General features: G+C 38.6%; 3 protein-coding genes across 4 annotated transcripts; 2 read left to right on the top strand and 1 right to left on the bottom strand.

Annotated features, from left to right (window-relative positions):
- Positions 1 to 243: 243 nt before the first annotated feature.
- Positions 244 to 2,040, bottom strand: nr0b2a (nuclear receptor subfamily 0, group B, member 2a). Its single transcript, XM_053327499.1, has 2 exons — positions 1,442 to 2,040; positions 244 to 1,283 (listed from the first exon to the last, which is right to left on the bottom strand). The coding sequence occupies exons 1-2, from the start codon at positions 2,019 to 2,021 to the stop codon at positions 1,042 to 1,044; spliced, it is 822 nt and encodes a 273-aa protein (XP_053183474.1). The 5' UTR covers positions 2,022 to 2,040; the 3' UTR covers positions 244 to 1,041.
- A 5,992-nt stretch (positions 2,041 to 8,032) lies between these two features.
- On the top strand, positions 8,033 to 11,011 carry gpatch3 (G patch domain containing 3). Its single transcript, XM_053327502.1, has 8 exons — positions 8,033 to 8,266; positions 8,369 to 8,534; positions 9,127 to 9,590; positions 9,714 to 9,888; positions 10,171 to 10,230; positions 10,343 to 10,464; positions 10,555 to 10,682; positions 10,787 to 11,011. Exons 1-8 carry the CDS (start codon positions 8,033 to 8,035, stop codon positions 10,968 to 10,970), a joined length of 1,533 nt encoding a protein of 510 aa, XP_053183477.1. The 3' UTR covers positions 10,971 to 11,011.
- Positions 11,012 to 11,348: 337 nt separating this feature from the next.
- gpn2 (GPN-loop GTPase 2) lies at positions 11,349 to 15,324 on the top strand. 2 transcript variants are annotated; one of them, XM_053327498.1, is made up of 6 exons: positions 11,349 to 11,385; positions 11,658 to 12,184; positions 12,846 to 13,002; positions 13,172 to 13,332; positions 14,614 to 14,744; positions 14,953 to 15,324. In XM_053327498.1, the coding sequence occupies exons 2-6, from the start codon at positions 11,762 to 11,764 to the stop codon at positions 15,023 to 15,025; spliced, it is 945 nt and encodes a 314-aa protein (XP_053183473.1). In that variant the 5' UTR covers positions 11,349 to 11,385; positions 11,658 to 11,761; the 3' UTR covers positions 15,026 to 15,324. The 2 variants fall into 2 exon arrangements, with proteins under 2 accessions (XP_053183473.1, XP_053183472.1); XM_053327497.1 differs by lacking the exon at positions 11,349 to 11,385 and having other exon boundaries at positions 11,402 to 12,184.
- Positions 15,325 to 16,736: the final 1,412 nt, after the last annotated feature.

Here is a 16,736-nt window from a genome sequence, read left to right as displayed (position 1 = left end):
TACAATTTATTAGCTTTCTTTTTTCCTTTTCAAAAGTAGTTGTAGGAGTAGGATGGATTTTTACAGAACATTGTTATAATTACTTGATGTCTTGATGTATTGGGGATAGGTATTTTTAGAGTATTTTTCCTAGTGAAAGGGTGTGTCCAGAGAAAAGTATAAATAGCATTTTCTTTTAATAAAATAAAATAAAATATTTAACTGAGCCACCCTCCCCACACCAATTTGCTCACAGTCCTTTCTTTAATATTTTATGCACCTCTGGTTCCAATGAAGCAACATCGCACATCACTGAAAGAACATCTAAATCCCAAATTACCACATGTTTAGGGCTGTATCATGTAGAAAAGTCTAAAGGTCTTTTAAACCATTTCAGGGGATTTAGTGTTACCAAAGATATCACTATCTTTGGTAACACTGGTCTCCTGACAGTTCAAAATATGGGCTTGAGCAATACTTGGCTGCACAACACGTGATGCAAATGATGCATCTGCCAAAAAACTGTAGGAGTGAAGATGTTGAGAACAAATTGTCATTTTCATGTGAAACAGCTGCTACATATTGAGTCACATTTCAAACATGGCTTGTTGTGATTCTTTAAAGATTGAGAGAGAACTTCATTATTAGGTTCATGTATAAAAATAGATTTATTTGCAATGTTCTGTAAATGCAGACAAAATGTATTTACAATATTGAAGCTAAGAGAATATCTTCAACATGAGACACAGTATATTAAACATTTGTAAAAAATCTGCCCTTTTGTAATATGTGGAAAGTCAAATCCACTTCAGCAGATACAATCTATTAAAACATGGTTAAAGTGACCTCAGCTTCAATGTAAATAAAAGTAATTCATAGTCTCATGAAAGATAACATGTTTGCACCAGTTCACACACTTTTTGAGCATGGCACTGTCAGGAGAACAACAAGGGAACATTGTTTGTTAAGTTCAACAACAACAACAACAACAAAAGAACATCACTGCTGTCTCTGATAGTCAACATTCTCCATGACCGTTTCATAGAGTCCACCAATCCTCTTCTACCTGCAGAACAGCATGTCGACCAGCAGCTCCAGTAGGTCAGCCTGGCCAATCACAGGCCGGAAGAACAGTTCAGTGATGAGGCCAGGTGTGATGCTCTGAAGCGTGGACGCTGTGAGGAGGATTCGAGCAAAACGCTCCTGGTCCCCAGGGTGAAGGAGTTGGACCACCTCGCTCAGGGCATGCTGAGCTTCCTGTTGCAACCCCTCAACAAACAGAGCTGCCTTAAGATCTGGGACATCTGTTGAATGTAAGAACAGGACATTATTAGTGATATTCACATGTAAAATGCAGTTTTACACAGTATTGAAATATATATTGAAAGCAGAGATTGAAATTTTACCAATATGAACTAATAAATCAAATTATTTGTCATACTGTAATCAGGTGAAAACATACCTGGATTAAATATCGTTGTCCCTTTGAGGTACGCATACTCCTTTGGACTCAAATCCAAACTCCAAAACTTTTTGATGCAGGACTTGAGCTTGCTGACTCCGGCCATCGTGGGCTGCTCTCTTTCCATCTCAGGGTTCTCCTGGTTCAGCAGAATCTTTTTCAGCATGCTGTCAGCGGGGGTATCCGTCACCTCAAAATCCACATGCTCCTGGGCCAGACCCAAAATGAAGAGGGGTGCCCAGCAGCTTTTGAGAAGTGAAAACTGGTCATTAGGTGGAAGCTGGTTAAAAGCGGGCAAGTTCTTCATGAAATGGACAGTTTTAACCAGAACTGCTGAAGCTTCTTTGCAAATCTCAGTCGGCCTTCTCAAGCACACTGTCCGACGCAGCTCACAGTTGCATCTATGAGGTACTGAATTGTAGTTGAAGCTGTGTTGACTTGGTTTGCTGTTATCCATTTGGCTGAGGATGTTGAAGAGGATAGGATTCAAAAGCCTGTCGCTGTTGGTTGAACAATGGCACCCGTTATCCATTTTGTAGGTGGTAGAGATCTGTGCAGTCAAATGTAGTTGCCCTCTCATAGGACAGGCTCTTTATGAGCTTGTGAGTACTGGAGCTGCTGCCTCTAGTATTCCTCTATTTATAAGACCAACCCACCCCACTAAGTGGACCTTGACTTGTCAATACACTCTCAGTGAAAAACAACTGTGTGCTTTGCCAAGTGACTGGTGGAATAACCCTGGGAAACCGATAAGCTTTTCTCAATGAAAAGGAGCTGGTGGAGTAACGCCACGATGTTAAGAGGGATGGGCCTTATCTTTTAGCCGGTGTCATTAACCCAGGCAGTACCAAGCTACCAAGGACTGCAAAGGTAATCAGCCTCCACTGTGTCCCTGCCAGCTCACACCTGAAGAGCTGGAGAGAGGCCAAAGAAGAGAGGGGGCATTGACCTAAAGTTTAAGTCCTCATGAAATGTAGCACGTCTCTTTTTTGTGTAAATTCAACTTATTGTGGTAAAACTGCGGTGAACATTTGTCAGTGATTTAAGTTATACAACTACAAAATCCAACTTCTTTTTCAATATTCGTTTGTCTTTGATATTAATAAAATAAAACAAACCAACAAAAAAGTGCCCCTCCACTAAAATGTATGACTTAATTTGGATGTCTGAATCAGAAGGTAAAGAAAATTTATTTGTATAGCACATTTCAACAACAAGACCATTCAAAGTGCTTTACGTAAAACATAAAGGGCATCAAGTGGTGGAAGAACAACTCAGACCCTTTACCAAATTAAAACTACTGATACAGCAATGTAAAAATACTCCATTACAAGTAACAGTCCTGCAGGAAAATAGTGCATAATTATTATCAGCAAAATGTAGTTAAGTATTGCAGTAAAAGTAGTGGTTTGGTCCCTCTGATTGATATATTATTATATATGACATCATTAGATTATTAACAGTGAAGCATAAGTGTTAGAGCAGCATGTTACTGTTGTAACTGCTGGAGGTGGAGCTAGTTTGAACCATTTCATGTACAGTAAGCTGGTTTAGTCTAGTTATTCCCAACCTATGGGTTGGGCCCCTCTGAAGGGTCATCAGATATATTTGACGGGCCATGAGATGATTAATATTAGAGGAAAAAAGAAAAAGAAAATCCAGATACACAAATCTGCTTTCAGTGTTTTGACTTTTTTCTAATCTTTGATTTCTGCTGAAATATTAGATCATTTGAACATTTATTAAAATGAAACCATGTGAGAAGTTTGGAGGGAAAATTTACTATTTGGTGGAGCTGTTAACACTCTGACTACGCAGTGCTTTTTGTAAGACATCAAAAGCCAAAAATATTGGAAACCACTAGTTTCATCTTTAACAATGTGCTTTATTTTAAAAGCTTGTTATATTATCCATTGTGTCAAATCTTCATCTGAAAAGTAACTAAAGCTGTCAAATCAATGGGGTGTAGAAAATACAATATGCAACACAGTGGAGTGGAAGTTTACTTGGGTATTTCCATATTATGCTACTTTAAAGTACAATTACCTCAAAGTACTATACAATACTTGAGTATATGTACTTAGTTACTTCCCACCACTGAGGGCATCAAGATAAACTGTAAAAGAAATACAATACACTATAAAATGACACATTTGAATACAATTAAAAATAGTTAGACAAAAAAAAAAGTGATTTATTGAAGGCAGCATCAAACAGAAAATACTTCAGCCTTGATTTAAAAGAACTGAGCCAACACATTCAAGATTTTGGGTTTCTTCCAGATATGTGGAGCATAAAAATTGAAAACTGCCTCTCCATGTTTAGTTTTGACTCTGTGGACAGAAAGCAGACCTGTCCCAGATGGCCTGAAAGGTCTGGATGGTTCATAAAGTTGCGGAAGATCAGGAATGTATTTTGGCCATGAACCATTCAATGCTTTATAAACTAACATCAGTATTTTAAAATCACAGACAGGAAGTCAGTGTATGAGAACTGGAGTGATGTAATCCACTTTCTTGGTCTTAGTGAGGACTCGAGCAGCCGCATCCTGAATCAGCTGCTACTTATTCACAGCTATATGATGAAAGTTTATCTGTGATCAGTTTAAGGCATGTGATGAGTTGTGACATCTCAAATAGTTAATCCTATTTCAATATGCAATTTACACAAGTGTGATGTGGAAACTTGAAGCGCACAAACACAGAGAATAAACTTCACAGTGAATTAAGAGACATTGCGTGTCCAGCTGTTTGAAATAAACAATGTTTGCATATTCGAAGGAGCAGATGTAATTTTAATGAGGTCTGAAATATTAGCCATAAACCATATATTATTATAAGCAAGAGTATTTTTTATATATCCTAAAACTGGAAGGGATCTTTAAGTAGTAGTTATCCCAAATAGTTGATTTATGTTTGCCAAAAACAAAGTAAAAGCTTTAATAAAATGATTTTTTTTAAAAATCCCCTCACTCACACAGTTGCAAAAGCTCAAAGAACATTTGATGTTTCCAAAATGTAGCCTCTCCTCCACTGTCAATGGAGGGAGTTCAGACATCATGTCTTTATGTTATAAAGCTTTCATACATCTCAGGGTGACTTAGTAAGTCAAATAGCTGTTTTTATTCTGAATTAATCAAAGTTGTTTGAGAAAGGTTAAGGAATCTCAGTTTATGATGTCTGTGACAGGTGGTACAACGTTCTACTTGTCATTTAAATGAGGTAACCCTAATTCATTATCTTCCCCGTGCCTGGCACCGAGGTTTGACACTGATAAGCAAATTACTTTATTATTGTCACAAATAAACAAACAACATTTTCAATAACCAGCTCCTTCGTCTGAACATTAAGTACCGTGAACCCTGTACATTTCTTCAGCATGTTGTACAGTACTGCATATATGTCACAGATAACACAATACAATATATTAAGCTCGTATAATTTTGATGGGACACTTGCTGCACAATCCAGGAAGCCTGTAAGAATTATAGGATCCATGCTCCAAGGAGAGATCTGAACCTCAGAGCAGTGGAGTCAAGGTCAGTCCACAATGTGAATGACTGCAATAAAGAGATTACAAGCCAGACACAACTGGCAGCACCAGTCACCGAATGTTTGTTTTACTTCATCAGCCTCTTTACTCATTCCTCCAAAGAATACCCCAGAACCAGTTTTATAGCCATGATTCTTTGGACTAATCTCATTATGACCCACAGAGACGTGACATGTCCGCACTCACAGGACCTGAATCATAATGGACCGCAGCTTCACATACATGATACAACACATTACGTTATCTTCAGGAATGTTGCCCTCTCTGTAAAGTGACCTGTAGTGCACTCGGCAGCCTCAGGCTTCATGAAGCATGCTGACAGTTGTAAATGCTTGTGATAAGGCTTATAGAGTTTAGGAGCAGGCAGAGACGGACACGGAGGACAGACGCTTATCTCCTCTGGGACAGTAAAAGGAAAAAAAAAATCCTTCAATCTATAAGTGGAGCAACTGCTGTATTCTGATATCAAGGAAGTGCAAACCTCCAGGTCTGATGAAGCATGATGTAATGGCTTGCATCCAAGACTAGTTATCATAAATACCTACAACTCTACAAAGTGAGTGTAATAGAAGTGCAAAAACAATTGAAATATGTTAATAAACCAAAGACAGTTTTTGATGGAAGCAATGTTTTCCTTGTTACTACTGAAAATCTTTTTCCACAGGTCAATGACCTCTCCATGTGACCATTTCATATGTGTGCGTGATGTATACCTCATCTGGAACATCACACTTGACCTTGACCTATTGTTAATACAGCTGGGGGTCATTTTCCTGACTCCCTTTTCACAAGTTCAGTGATCCTTGAACTAAAGGTGAGACTCATTCTTCCACAGTGGTCAGTTCAATCCTCAAGGAGAAAACCCTTTCGTGATCTCGAAGAATCTGATTCCTACAATGAAAATTCATTTTCATATACCGTTAAGCCACGCTCACCATAAAAGTAGTCGCATATTTTACAAGAGTAATCATATATAAATCCAATTTCTCTCATCACAAGAAGTGTTTTTTGTGGCTTTTTTGCTAGGTTCAATTGGGGGAAAAAAATTGCAGTCTTTATACATAACAGAGTGTCACAGCATGTTTAATATATCTGCAAAGATGTGTTTCCTCTTCCAGGTTCTCTGTGGGTTTATTTAACTTTCTCTACATCCTCACAGACAGACTTTTTATTTGTTTATTATGTCTATTTGTCGTATAAATGTCTGTTCATAGCAAGTTCTCCCATTTACTCTATATCGTACATATAAAGTTATAAAGTTTAATATTTTAGCATTATACTAAACTTAAAGGGTTTAGTTTTGAATACACATTTATGTACTTTCCTGTGACAGGATGTATGTCTATAAATGAATGTTGGTTTAAATAGCAGTTTTATCTCCTCCTCTGTAGTTTCCAAATGTATTTTTGGCACTCTTAAGGTTCAATACAGGGTTTACAGGTCAGAGCGGCTATGACTAATGCGTAATAAGATTGTAATATGATGTGTAAAGTGATGTCAGGGTCCAGACGCCCGCATTAGTTTTACTGCCTGTTACTATCAAAACACATTGATAAAGCTGAGTTGAAGGCCAAAGCAAGAGTTACCCTCTGGGTTAATGAACCCATGACTGAATACGTTTCTTGGTTGGCGCTCTGAAAGACGGGAAAAAATAAACAATTGTTAATATAAAAGATTTTCCACTTTCTTTTTTTTCTCTTTCTTTTTTTTTTTTGAAAATAGATATGTCAAGTTAAAAACTGAGCCAGGATACTGTGTCTTTGAACTGTCATTTGGGCCTTGCAGTTTCACTTCTCCTTTTATCATTTTATTAAATATAAGAAAATTAGCCCCATTCATCCAAGAAGATTGGTATCACTCTTAGAAATGCTTCCATTTCTCAGATATTACTGGGGACTTTCTAAGTATTTGGTTTGATTGCCCTGATCTCCTGATAAAGAAACCAGAACACATGGTAATACAATAAGAGACATGTAATATTGTTATGACAGATGAAGATAGACATGATAAAAACCAGTGTCTTTAAGGTGTACTAGTTGTATCTATACAGGTCTATCTTATAATTAGCATGTCTGTTATAAGGAACTTGATACTTCTCTTTGAAAATAAGACAGACAGACCCCCTGTGTATCTTCTGCCTTTAATCTCTCTGTTTACTTACAAGCACATACCTAATGGCATTGTTTTAATTGCTTTTAAATTCTTGAGTAATTTGAGCGCCTGCATGTATTAATTATAGTTACACTTAGTCAAATTAAAGTTGTAGGGATATGACGAATATTATCTTTGACTATCCGTACTTACTGCAAGCATCAATGCATGAACATGGATGACAACAAAAAGAAAGAAAATAATTAAAATGAATTAAATTAAACAAAAACAAACACTGAATAGAAAAAATATGTATAGAAAGTATCATCATTATTATAATATAATATAAAATAGGTAGCCTATAGAAGGTATACAGATGGACATTTAATTTTTTCCCCCATTGTTTGTTTGTTTGGCTCTTTGATGCTTTAAGAAAATTGCATTGTGTGTTGTAATATAACTGAATATCATTAATACAGAGAATGAAGTAAGGTTTTCTATGTGTCCATTTTATATGGAACTTTCTAAAAAATGACTGAATTAAAAAGAAGAGAGAGATTGCTTTGACTGATGGGCACCTTAAACTACTACTAACAAAACAGCACTAAAAGATCAAAAATATATAAAAATGGCACAATATAACAATTCCAATAAATCTTAAACAACACCCATATAGCAGCCTCAAAGCTCTCCAAATGTTAAAAAACGTAATGATTTATTATGAATCTTAGTGTTATCAAATACATTAAATCCATTATTTCAAAAATCAAAATAAAGTATATTTTAAAATAAATAAATAAATATACATATATAATTTTTCTCTTTTTTTTAAATTACAAATATTTAATTTGACCTTATTACAAAATGTTAGCTTCGTCTCAGGAAGCGGATCTGACGTCACGCCAGAACACCGTTCCGATGACGTAAGGTGTCTCGGAATAAACAATCATGGCGGACTCAGGAGGGTCTGCACCGGTGTATTTGGTCATCAGCAACATCCCCGCCGCTTTTCGCTCAGCGGACCTCAGAAATTATTTCAGTCAGTTCATAGAAAGCGGCTGTTTTCGGTGTTTTCACTATCGACACCGGCCGGAGGTTCTTAAGGAGTCTGAGGGTCAAAACCCGGTGTGTGATGGCAGCGAAGAGAGCAGCTCCAAACCCCCGGAGAGCGACCGAGGAACAGCGGACAATAGCTCCAAACCGCCGGAGAGCGACCGAGGAACAGCGGACAGTAGCTCCAACCCCCCGGAGAGCGACCAAGTAACGGCGGACAGCAGCTTCCAGAAAAAGCAGCAGGCGGTGAAAACGGGCTGTTGTGTGGTCTCAGTTCAGGCTGAAGAGGCCGAGAGATTCATCAAGATGTATGCGGGGAACCACTGGATTGACTCGAAGGGCAGCTGGCTGTCCAGACGCTGTGTAATCAGAAGAGTAAAAGTCTCACATGAAAATGGTTTGTAGAAACACATTTTACTTGTACTCCTACTGCCTTAATGTGTTGTTAGTCGATTCAACATTCAGGATTTCGTTACTGTCATTTCTCAGTAGTCGTTCACATTGAAATGATATATATACATGTTTCTGACACCCAAAAACACATTGAAAATATAAGATCATGGGGTTTTGAAGCTTGGCACAGTTGCTTTTTCCATTTACACCATTAAAAAAAACACGTCTCCTTTTTATCCCCCAATTATATGGATATGAAACACTAAATGCTTAAAGTATGTTTTTGTAGCCTAAGATAATAAACTGTATACAGTATGCCCCTTTAAAGTCATGTAGTAATCAGCAGTTATTTTTTTATTGATTAATCTTGTAATCTATGGTATTTATTCTGTAAAGTGCCAAAAAATTGTGAAACACTGTCTATTAGTGAAGCTGACATCAGCAAATGTTTGAGCATACTTACTAAATAAGTTCAACAATAACCTAATTATCAAAAATTGTGAGTGCTGCAGTGCTTGTTGTTGCTATCTTTTGTCTTATTAAAATGTCGTATCATTGTTTTGACATGTCTTTGTACATCTAAAACTGTATTTCAGATGAGGAGTCATTCCGCTATAAGACAAAGTATGAGCAGCGGCACCGGTCGTCCTTAACAGAGCGTTTCACAGAGGCGGATCTCAGAAGCTTATCTGAACTGAATCCGCCCTCTCTGATGCCTAATGGAAATGTGGGAACACCAGTGAAAGTGTTCCTCCAGCTGATCCAGTCCTGTCGCCTGCCTCCTCGCCTCATCAGGAAGTTAGGCCTCACATTCCCCAAGACCAGCTGCAACCGTCGTTACGGCAACGTGCATTTCCAGTATCAGGACTCTTACACGTTTCCAGCCACAGAGGAAACTGTGCTAACAGCTGGTGGACATGAAATATCAGGGCCAGGCTCTTTTGCTGCACCATCCGCTGGACGCAGACTTCTGGCTGATCACACAGAAACAACAGAGACTGATGAGCCACAAAAAGAAGTAGAGGAGGAGGAGGAGGATGCACAGTCAAATGCAGATGATGTAGGTTTGAATCTGTATTTATTAGTTTGTCAAATAGCATTTTACTGTCAATATGTGATACAAGGCTTGCTATGATCATCCCTGCACTCACGGTTCTCCAATTATTCATGTTGTTGGTTATAGGATGATGACCGCTGTGAGGAGTGGGAACGTCATGAAGCTTTGCACGATGATGTAACGAGCCAGGAGCGAAGCAAAGAGAGGCTGTATGAAGAAGAGATTGAGTTGAAGTGGGAAAAAGGTGGCTCGGGTCTGGTATTCTACACTGACGCACAGTACTGGCAGGAAGAGGAAGGAGGTAACCAAAACATTAAACATGCAGCTTTCCACACTTTCCAAACCTTTTTACCATTTTTTGTTTATCAATGAAAAACCTCTTGAATGACCTCTTTCAGGAAACAACACATCGCTCAGCCTTACTTCATTGGCTGCTGGGATATTTTTTTATGACCAAGTTAGATAACTGAAATGAAAATCAGCAGCATTCATGAAAAACTCGACTTGACCATTAAGTTTCAATAAAGTGTGTTTTTATTTGAAGTATTGATTACGTCTATGTCTCTTTCTGTCCCTATTTCAGATTTTGATGAACAAACGGCAGACGACTGGGATGTTGACATGAGTGTCTACTATGATAAAGGTATCTAAAGTTACAGTTATTCAGTTTCAATGACCAACATTAACAAAGACTGAATTTAAAAGTCTGTAAAACTATTGTTAGATTTACTTTAACCAAGCTCTCCCTCACACAGATGGAGGTGACATGGATTCCCGTGACTATGTCCGAATGCGGTATGAAAAGAGGCTGAGGGACGGTCTTGAAGATGGATCAGGACACAATCAGACTATCGGCAGCTTTGAGAGGTTCACTAAGGTAAGAAGTCTGCCACAGCCCATATTTTACCCCATTTCTTTGCACTACAAGACTGTACAAGCAATTTTTTCATATATTTTCTTGGGTTAGGGTTTTGGTCGTCGTGTGATGGAGAAGCAGGGCTGGAAGGATGGTGAAGGCTTGGGGAACAGTCAAATTGGGATGCCTGAAGCCCTTGAGAGCGAGGGCCAACATCCAAACTGCAAACGGGGGTTCGGGTGAGTATAAACATGAAAACAGAATCAACAAAATATATAAGCATATTTCGGTGTGTGAGTTAGCTGATATCCTTATATTTCGGCACATTTATTTTGTTTTGCAGGTATCATGGAGAGAAATTGCCCTTACATCTTGGAAAAAAGGCCAGACCAAATTTCCATATAACTACAGTGTATGATAAACCCAAAGACATAGATGAAGGTGACACCTTGCTCAGACGCCAACCAAGCACCAGCATGAAGTACAGAGGCTGGACGCCAGGTGGCACCATTGGACCACGAAGATGACATTAATTCAGTTATTATTTTGTGTTTATGACTGTATATATATATATATATATATATATTCATATTCTTTTTTTAATAATTCAGTTGTCTGACTTTGCTATTAAACAATTTCAACACCATTCAATCCACTTGTTTTGAGCTTTGTTTATGTATGCAGCTACTTGCTCGATGATTTTTTTTTTCTTTATATTTTACTATTTTCTGCACTATAATTACAAGAACAATAATCAAAATATAAAAACTACAAAAATATAAATAATATAAAATCATGTAGTAAACAATAAAGTATCGAACTAACAAAAAAATATATTTTTGCACCAAGCTTTTATTATGACAACTCGGTTATCTGACCCGGATGTAGTTAGCCTATTAGCTAGCAACCGCTATCAGCATGCAAACATAAAGGCGGCAGATGGTAATTAAACAATAAATTAAAGTGTTGATATCGATAGTGAAATTAACGCTGTCTTAGTTTGATGTATTTTTGCTTCACGTAGAGAGGTGACGTTCGCCAGCGCGCTTTATCAACGTGAACTTACCTGAGTTTTAAGTTTTTGGGCTATTATTACAAATGAACTTAGGCTAACCGCACAAGTATCGTGATGAACATTTCTTCACTACCGAGAGGCTGAAGTTGGCTACAAACATTTATTGCTATTATTATCTACCACTGGTGTGATCCTGCAGGTAACGCCCCAGCTGGATGCTGATACCCTGGAGGACAGGACAGCACATGTGGCCCTTCTGACGTCCAGGTCCCATCTCATGTAAACGTCCTCAGCACTGAAGCCATGTCCACTCAGACGAGAAGCACCCCTCCCTCTCTACGTTTCGGTCAGGTGGTCATTGGCCCCCCAGGCTCTGGTAAAACCACTTACTGCCAAGCAATGCAGGAGTTTCTGACTCACCTGGGACGTAAGGTGGTTGTGGTGAACATGGACCCAGCCAACGAAGGACTACCATATCCCTGTGCGGTAGATATCTCAGAGTTGGTCACTTTGGATGATGTCATGGAAAACCTGAAGCTTGGACCCAATGGTGGGCTCCTCTACTGTATGGAGTACGTTGAAGCCAATCTGGACTGGTTAGAAAACAAGCTGAAACAACACAGTGACTGTTACTTCTTGTTTGACTGTCCTGGACAGGTGGAGCTCTACACCCATCAGAGTTCAGTGAAAAATATATTTGCACAGCTGGGAAAGTGGAATTTCAGGGTGAGCGACTTCGGCATTAAGAAATGGGAAAAATTAAGATAGTGAGAAAAGATCTTATTTCATCACAGCATAGAAAAAACTGATGCCAAGTCTGCATCATATGTATTGTTTTGATTTGACAAAACTTACCATTGTATACATCTGTATTATACAGGATGTCCATAAAGTCTCTTTACAATTTAACACATTTATTACAAAAGCAAATGAATAGCCAAATCTGTGGAAATGTAATCATTTAATACACCTCTATATGGACGCCGTTAGTTGCACGAAGCACATCAAGACAGTACTTGATTTCTTGCCATGTTCGCACTAGCATAGCCTCATCAATGGTGGCAATGACATCAGTGATCTTTTTCTTCAGGTCGTTGATGTCCCGTATCTTTGTTAGATAGACGATACACAAATGCAATGTGATTAAAAACTTTGATAACCACTGAGTACATAGAACAAATCTGATTAACATATCTCATCAATTGCTTTTGTAATTAATTTTTTGAATTGTAAAGAGACTTTGTGGAAACCCTATATTACTAAAACAACTTAACACATAAAAGCAGAATTGTTTCATATATGTACAATATTTAAATAGCATGATCAGTGATTTAAAGTAACATGTCTCTGATTACTGCCATTATTTGAACGTTCTCCCCTTCTTTAGCTGGCAGCAATGCACCTTGTGGACTCTCATTACTGCGCTGACCCAGCCAAGTTCATCTCTGTGCTGTGCACCTCTCTGTCCACCATGCTACATGTGGAGCTTCCTCATGTCAATGTCCTCTCCAAGATGGACCTGATTGAGCAGTATGGCAAACTGGGTAAGTTGATGGTTGTTGGATTTACTTGAAATAAAACAACATACAGTACACTAAACTATGCCATTCAGAAACTGTGTGTATGTGTATAAAGTAATGAATTACATTACATACAACTAATTACATCTACCATGGTAACATTTTTTTCTGTCCTGTCTGTATTCGTTGACAGCGTTCAACCTTGACTTCTACACAGAGGTCATGGACCTGACCTATCTTCTTGATCACCTGGCTGCAGACCCCTTCTTTAAAAAATTCCACCATCTAAATGAAAAGTTGGCAGGGGTCATACAAGATTATAGCCTCGTCTCCTTCGTGTCTCTCAATGTACAGGTATCACTGTTTGCTGTTTTTGACCCACTGTGCTTCAGGTGTAATATATGTATGTATACTGTTGGTGGTACATTATAGCCATGAAGTCATGAGGATTGGTATCAGTTTACTGAGAACTGACCTTGTTTGAGACGAAAAATATGTATAAGTAAGGTACATTAAATTGTTGCATTCACAAATGGTGACAAATAAGGCTTTATTTAAGATAAATCAAGACAATTGGGAAGATTTTTCAGTTGAGAGCAGAGTAGTAAGTAAACTGTCTGCAGGAACACGTTACATTACATGACTTAGCTGTGTACAACCCTGCCATTTTAGGAATGGGTTATCGCTCTGCTCTGAGCTATATGAAAAAACCACAGACCTCATGTAGCCCAACCAGCTTCATCAATCATTGCTCTGTCATATACCAAAATGAAGCCTTGAGAGCTCTGTTTCTGTGTACAGCACAGGCAGATTGCAAATGAACGTATTCTCACTTAATTACTGAATCTCGAGTTTATCTCATGGTATATTTATTTTTTGTAGATTTATCTGAGGCTGCTGAGAGATAGCCCGAAAATGTTCAACACAAGGTCCCTTCCAAAAAATGACTGAAAACTCGCCACATATATTTAATCTTTTCAACATATAAATCAATTTTAGCATGTGATATTTAACGCTCAATCAGTTTCCTGCAGATGGATAGGACTGTTAAAATGGAGTGGGCTGTCTGCACACTCCCTAGCATTACTTATCCTTTATGGAGAGTGATGTGCTTCTGTGTGCATCCAGAGACAGGAGTCTAGACTTCTGTGCTATCACTTCATATGGGTCTAGTAATTTATACAAATAGCAGGTTGTGAAAACACAGAGTTAATTCATTTCTGTTTTCTACACCCTCTAACTTACTCAGCCACTAGTTACCTTGGTTACCAATGGTATTTAGCTCAGCAAATTTGAATGCTTGACCTTGAGAAAGACGTGATGCTAAACTCTGAGGATCTAAGGCTGATGAAGTTTGGGATTTTGTGGCTATGTTTGCATGTGTAGCTTATCTCCGAATACTAAACACAGATAAACAAAAACCAAGGCTGAAATGGCAGGATTACTACATTTCCAAAGTTTAAACATCTGTTCGAGGAAGACGCCTTCATACAGTAGTTCTGAATACAACTGTCTCCAAACAGTGTAGAGTTATATAGTTTTTTTTAGAAAATATTTTGCCAATGTGTGTTTTCAGTGTTTTTGTACAAGGAAAACCCCCCTGATCAAATGCTTACTTCTCCTTTCTGTTTCCAGGACAAAGAGAGCATGATTCAGGTCTTACGAACAGTGGACAAGGCAAATGGCTACTGCTTTGGAGATCTGGAAGAGAGGAATCTGCAGGCCATGATGTCAGCTGCTGTGGGGGCAGACTTCCAGTTCAACTCGTATCCTTTCCTCATCGTGCTGGTGACTCACTGTGACTCATCTGGTTTATAATCAAACCTTTACCAAAGATTTAAGGGACTTGGCTGACAAAACAAACACTCTGGTGTTTATAATGGCATTATTTTGCCCACTGTAACCCAAATCTTGCACTATACATTTTAAAAAGGTCCTATATTGTTGTGTTTCCCTTAACATTTCACCCTCCAGTACTCTTGGAGTTCAAGAACGATATGTTGAAAACAGCGGAAAGACTGTGGAGGAGGAAATGATGGACCAGTAAATTGAAACGCCCGAATAAAAGGATAGAAACTGGTTGTCTTTTTATCACCACAATTTCAGGAGAGTCTTGGCAACATCCATCTCACTTGGCCTGAATTCTGAGCCTCTCTACAAAAGCGGTGGAGAGACAGGAACTAAATTTGGGTGCTGTGAATCCTTCAGGTTTACACCACACCTCATAAGAAATTATAATGAGGACGACTGAAGGGAGCAAACGCTCAGCTTACTTTCGGAGGAATCAGAGAGTGATGTGATTAGTGCTGCTTTTTCACTGCTGTTGACATATTTTATTAAAATGTATTCAATGTAAAGACCCCAGTTTAGTTTTTGTTTGAGTGCTTTAGATTATTGAGCCACCATATTGTATTTGTTGTGAGTTATTTTATATTATTTTTCAGTCTTTCAGCTGTTTAACTTGGTGAATAACATCATGGCAGAGATAAAACAGAGGACTTGGACTTTCCTCGTGCGTACCCTCCTTCTACGTGCATATATTAGTGAGGAGGGTTTCTGACGGAGAGATGCAGAGAACAGACAGCATTTTTCCCTTGATATGCAGCAGAATATAATGGAACTTGACAGTCTGCAGTGCCTCAGAGATGCAAGTGCAATTTGTGAGTTTGTGTGCGTGATGAAGGGATAAATATTAAAATTAATAATACGTCTTTTGTTATAGAACACACAATAATCCTCTTCTGTAACCAAATTAGTTTTAAATATGTCTTGAAAGAATATGATTTTCTCATTTTGTTATCATAACATAATATTTCCAGAGCTTTAGATAAAAAAATAAATAAAAAAAATGGTAATGCAATATGCAGGGTGGTGTGTAATCACACAGTAAGGTAGGGTGACTCAAAGGCTTCACATCAGAAGTAGTAATGACTTTGGCAAAGAGCAAGTCCTTGTGTGTTGGGTCGCTTTTTCTCGTCCAGCAGATGGCACATGTGCTTGCAGATCCTCCTCCCAAATCCGTAAAAGTCTGCTCCACCTATTCCCTGCAGCCAGAGCAGAAAAATTAAGTCAGGCGGGGAGAGGAAGCCACATTAAATCTGTGTTTCTGCACAACTGGCCCTGTGTCTGGTCTCTGGGATGGAAGACCCTCTGTCTCTTTTAAAAGCAACTAAAACTCTCTTTCTACTTAGAGATCACTCTTTCCACTACTGCTATTGTTTTCTGTGTTTACAGTGAAACCCACTTTAAAACATCTGCTTTTTAAATCCAAAGCAAACAATGAAAGTCTACACACACACGCGCGCGCGCACATACACACATTTAAATCTGAGGCTTCGTGTGCGTGCATGCGCTTCTCATGCAAGACTAAAATAATTGGTGATCCACTTTGCGAGCTCGCACTGATGTGGGAAATGACATTAAAAACCTGTGTGTTATGATGTGGCTGCGAAATTGTATGTGGACAGCTTGTTGCCTGCAAACCTCTTTGAGCTCTGCGTGCATTAGGGGGGTGTGTCAGGCAGAATGTTAAATTGTGATCCGATGTTTGTACATGTGATCAAGTATGACTTCTCACTGGTACTTCCTGCCCCCTCCCTTCTCAAAAGCCCCCTAGAGGTAGATTTGTGTGCGCGTGTATGTGTGAAATAGAAGAGAGACAGTTTGTGTGTGTGTGTGTGTGTGTGTGTGTGTGTGTGTGTGTGAGCGCGTGTGTGTGAGTGTCGAGAAAGACTAATCTTATCCCATTTGCACTCCAA

Source organism: Scomber japonicus, chromosome 10 (assembly GCF_027409825.1).
Source record: "Scomber japonicus isolate fScoJap1 chromosome 10, fScoJap1.pri, whole genome shotgun sequence".
Lineage (NCBI taxonomy): Eukaryota > Metazoa > Chordata > Actinopteri > Scombriformes > Scombridae > Scomber > Scomber japonicus.
The sequence above is the reverse complement of the archived record's forward strand: the minus strand, read 5'-3'. Positions and strand labels throughout refer to the sequence as shown.

What these genes read in the sequence shown, in the direction of transcription:
- nr0b2a (XM_053327499.1), bottom strand. Translation starts at nt 2,021, where the DNA reads ATGAGAGGGCAACTACATTTGACTGCACAGATCTCTACCACCTACAAA. An exon ending in GACAACGATATTTAATCCAG is followed by an intron (nt 1,284 to 1,441) that starts GTATGTTTTCAC and finishes TACATTCAACAG; the next exon opens with ATGTCCCAGATCTTAAGGCA.
- gpatch3 (XM_053327502.1), top strand. Translation starts at nt 8,033, where the DNA reads ATGGCGGACTCAGGAGGGTCTGCACCGGTGTATTTGGTCATCAGCAAC. An exon ending in AAAAGTCTCACATGAAAATG is followed by an intron (nt 8,535 to 9,126) that starts GTTTGTAGAAAC and finishes ACTGTATTTCAG; the next exon opens with ATGAGGAGTCATTCCGCTAT. An exon ending in CTGGCAGGAAGAGGAAGGAG is followed by an intron (nt 9,889 to 10,170) that starts GTAACCAAAACA and finishes TCCCTATTTCAG; the next exon opens with ATTTTGATGAACAAACGGCA.
- gpn2 (XM_053327498.1), top strand. Translation starts at nt 11,762, where the DNA reads ATGTCCACTCAGACGAGAAGCACCCCTCCCTCTCTACGTTTCGGTCAG. An exon ending in TCGTGTCTCTCAATGTACAG is followed by an intron (nt 13,333 to 14,613) that starts GTATCACTGTTT and finishes TTCTGTTTCCAG; the next exon opens with GACAAAGAGAGCATGATTCA. An exon ending in GCAGACTTCCAGTTCAACTC is followed by an intron (nt 14,745 to 14,952) that starts GTATCCTTTCCT and finishes TTCACCCTCCAG; the next exon opens with TACTCTTGGAGTTCAAGAAC.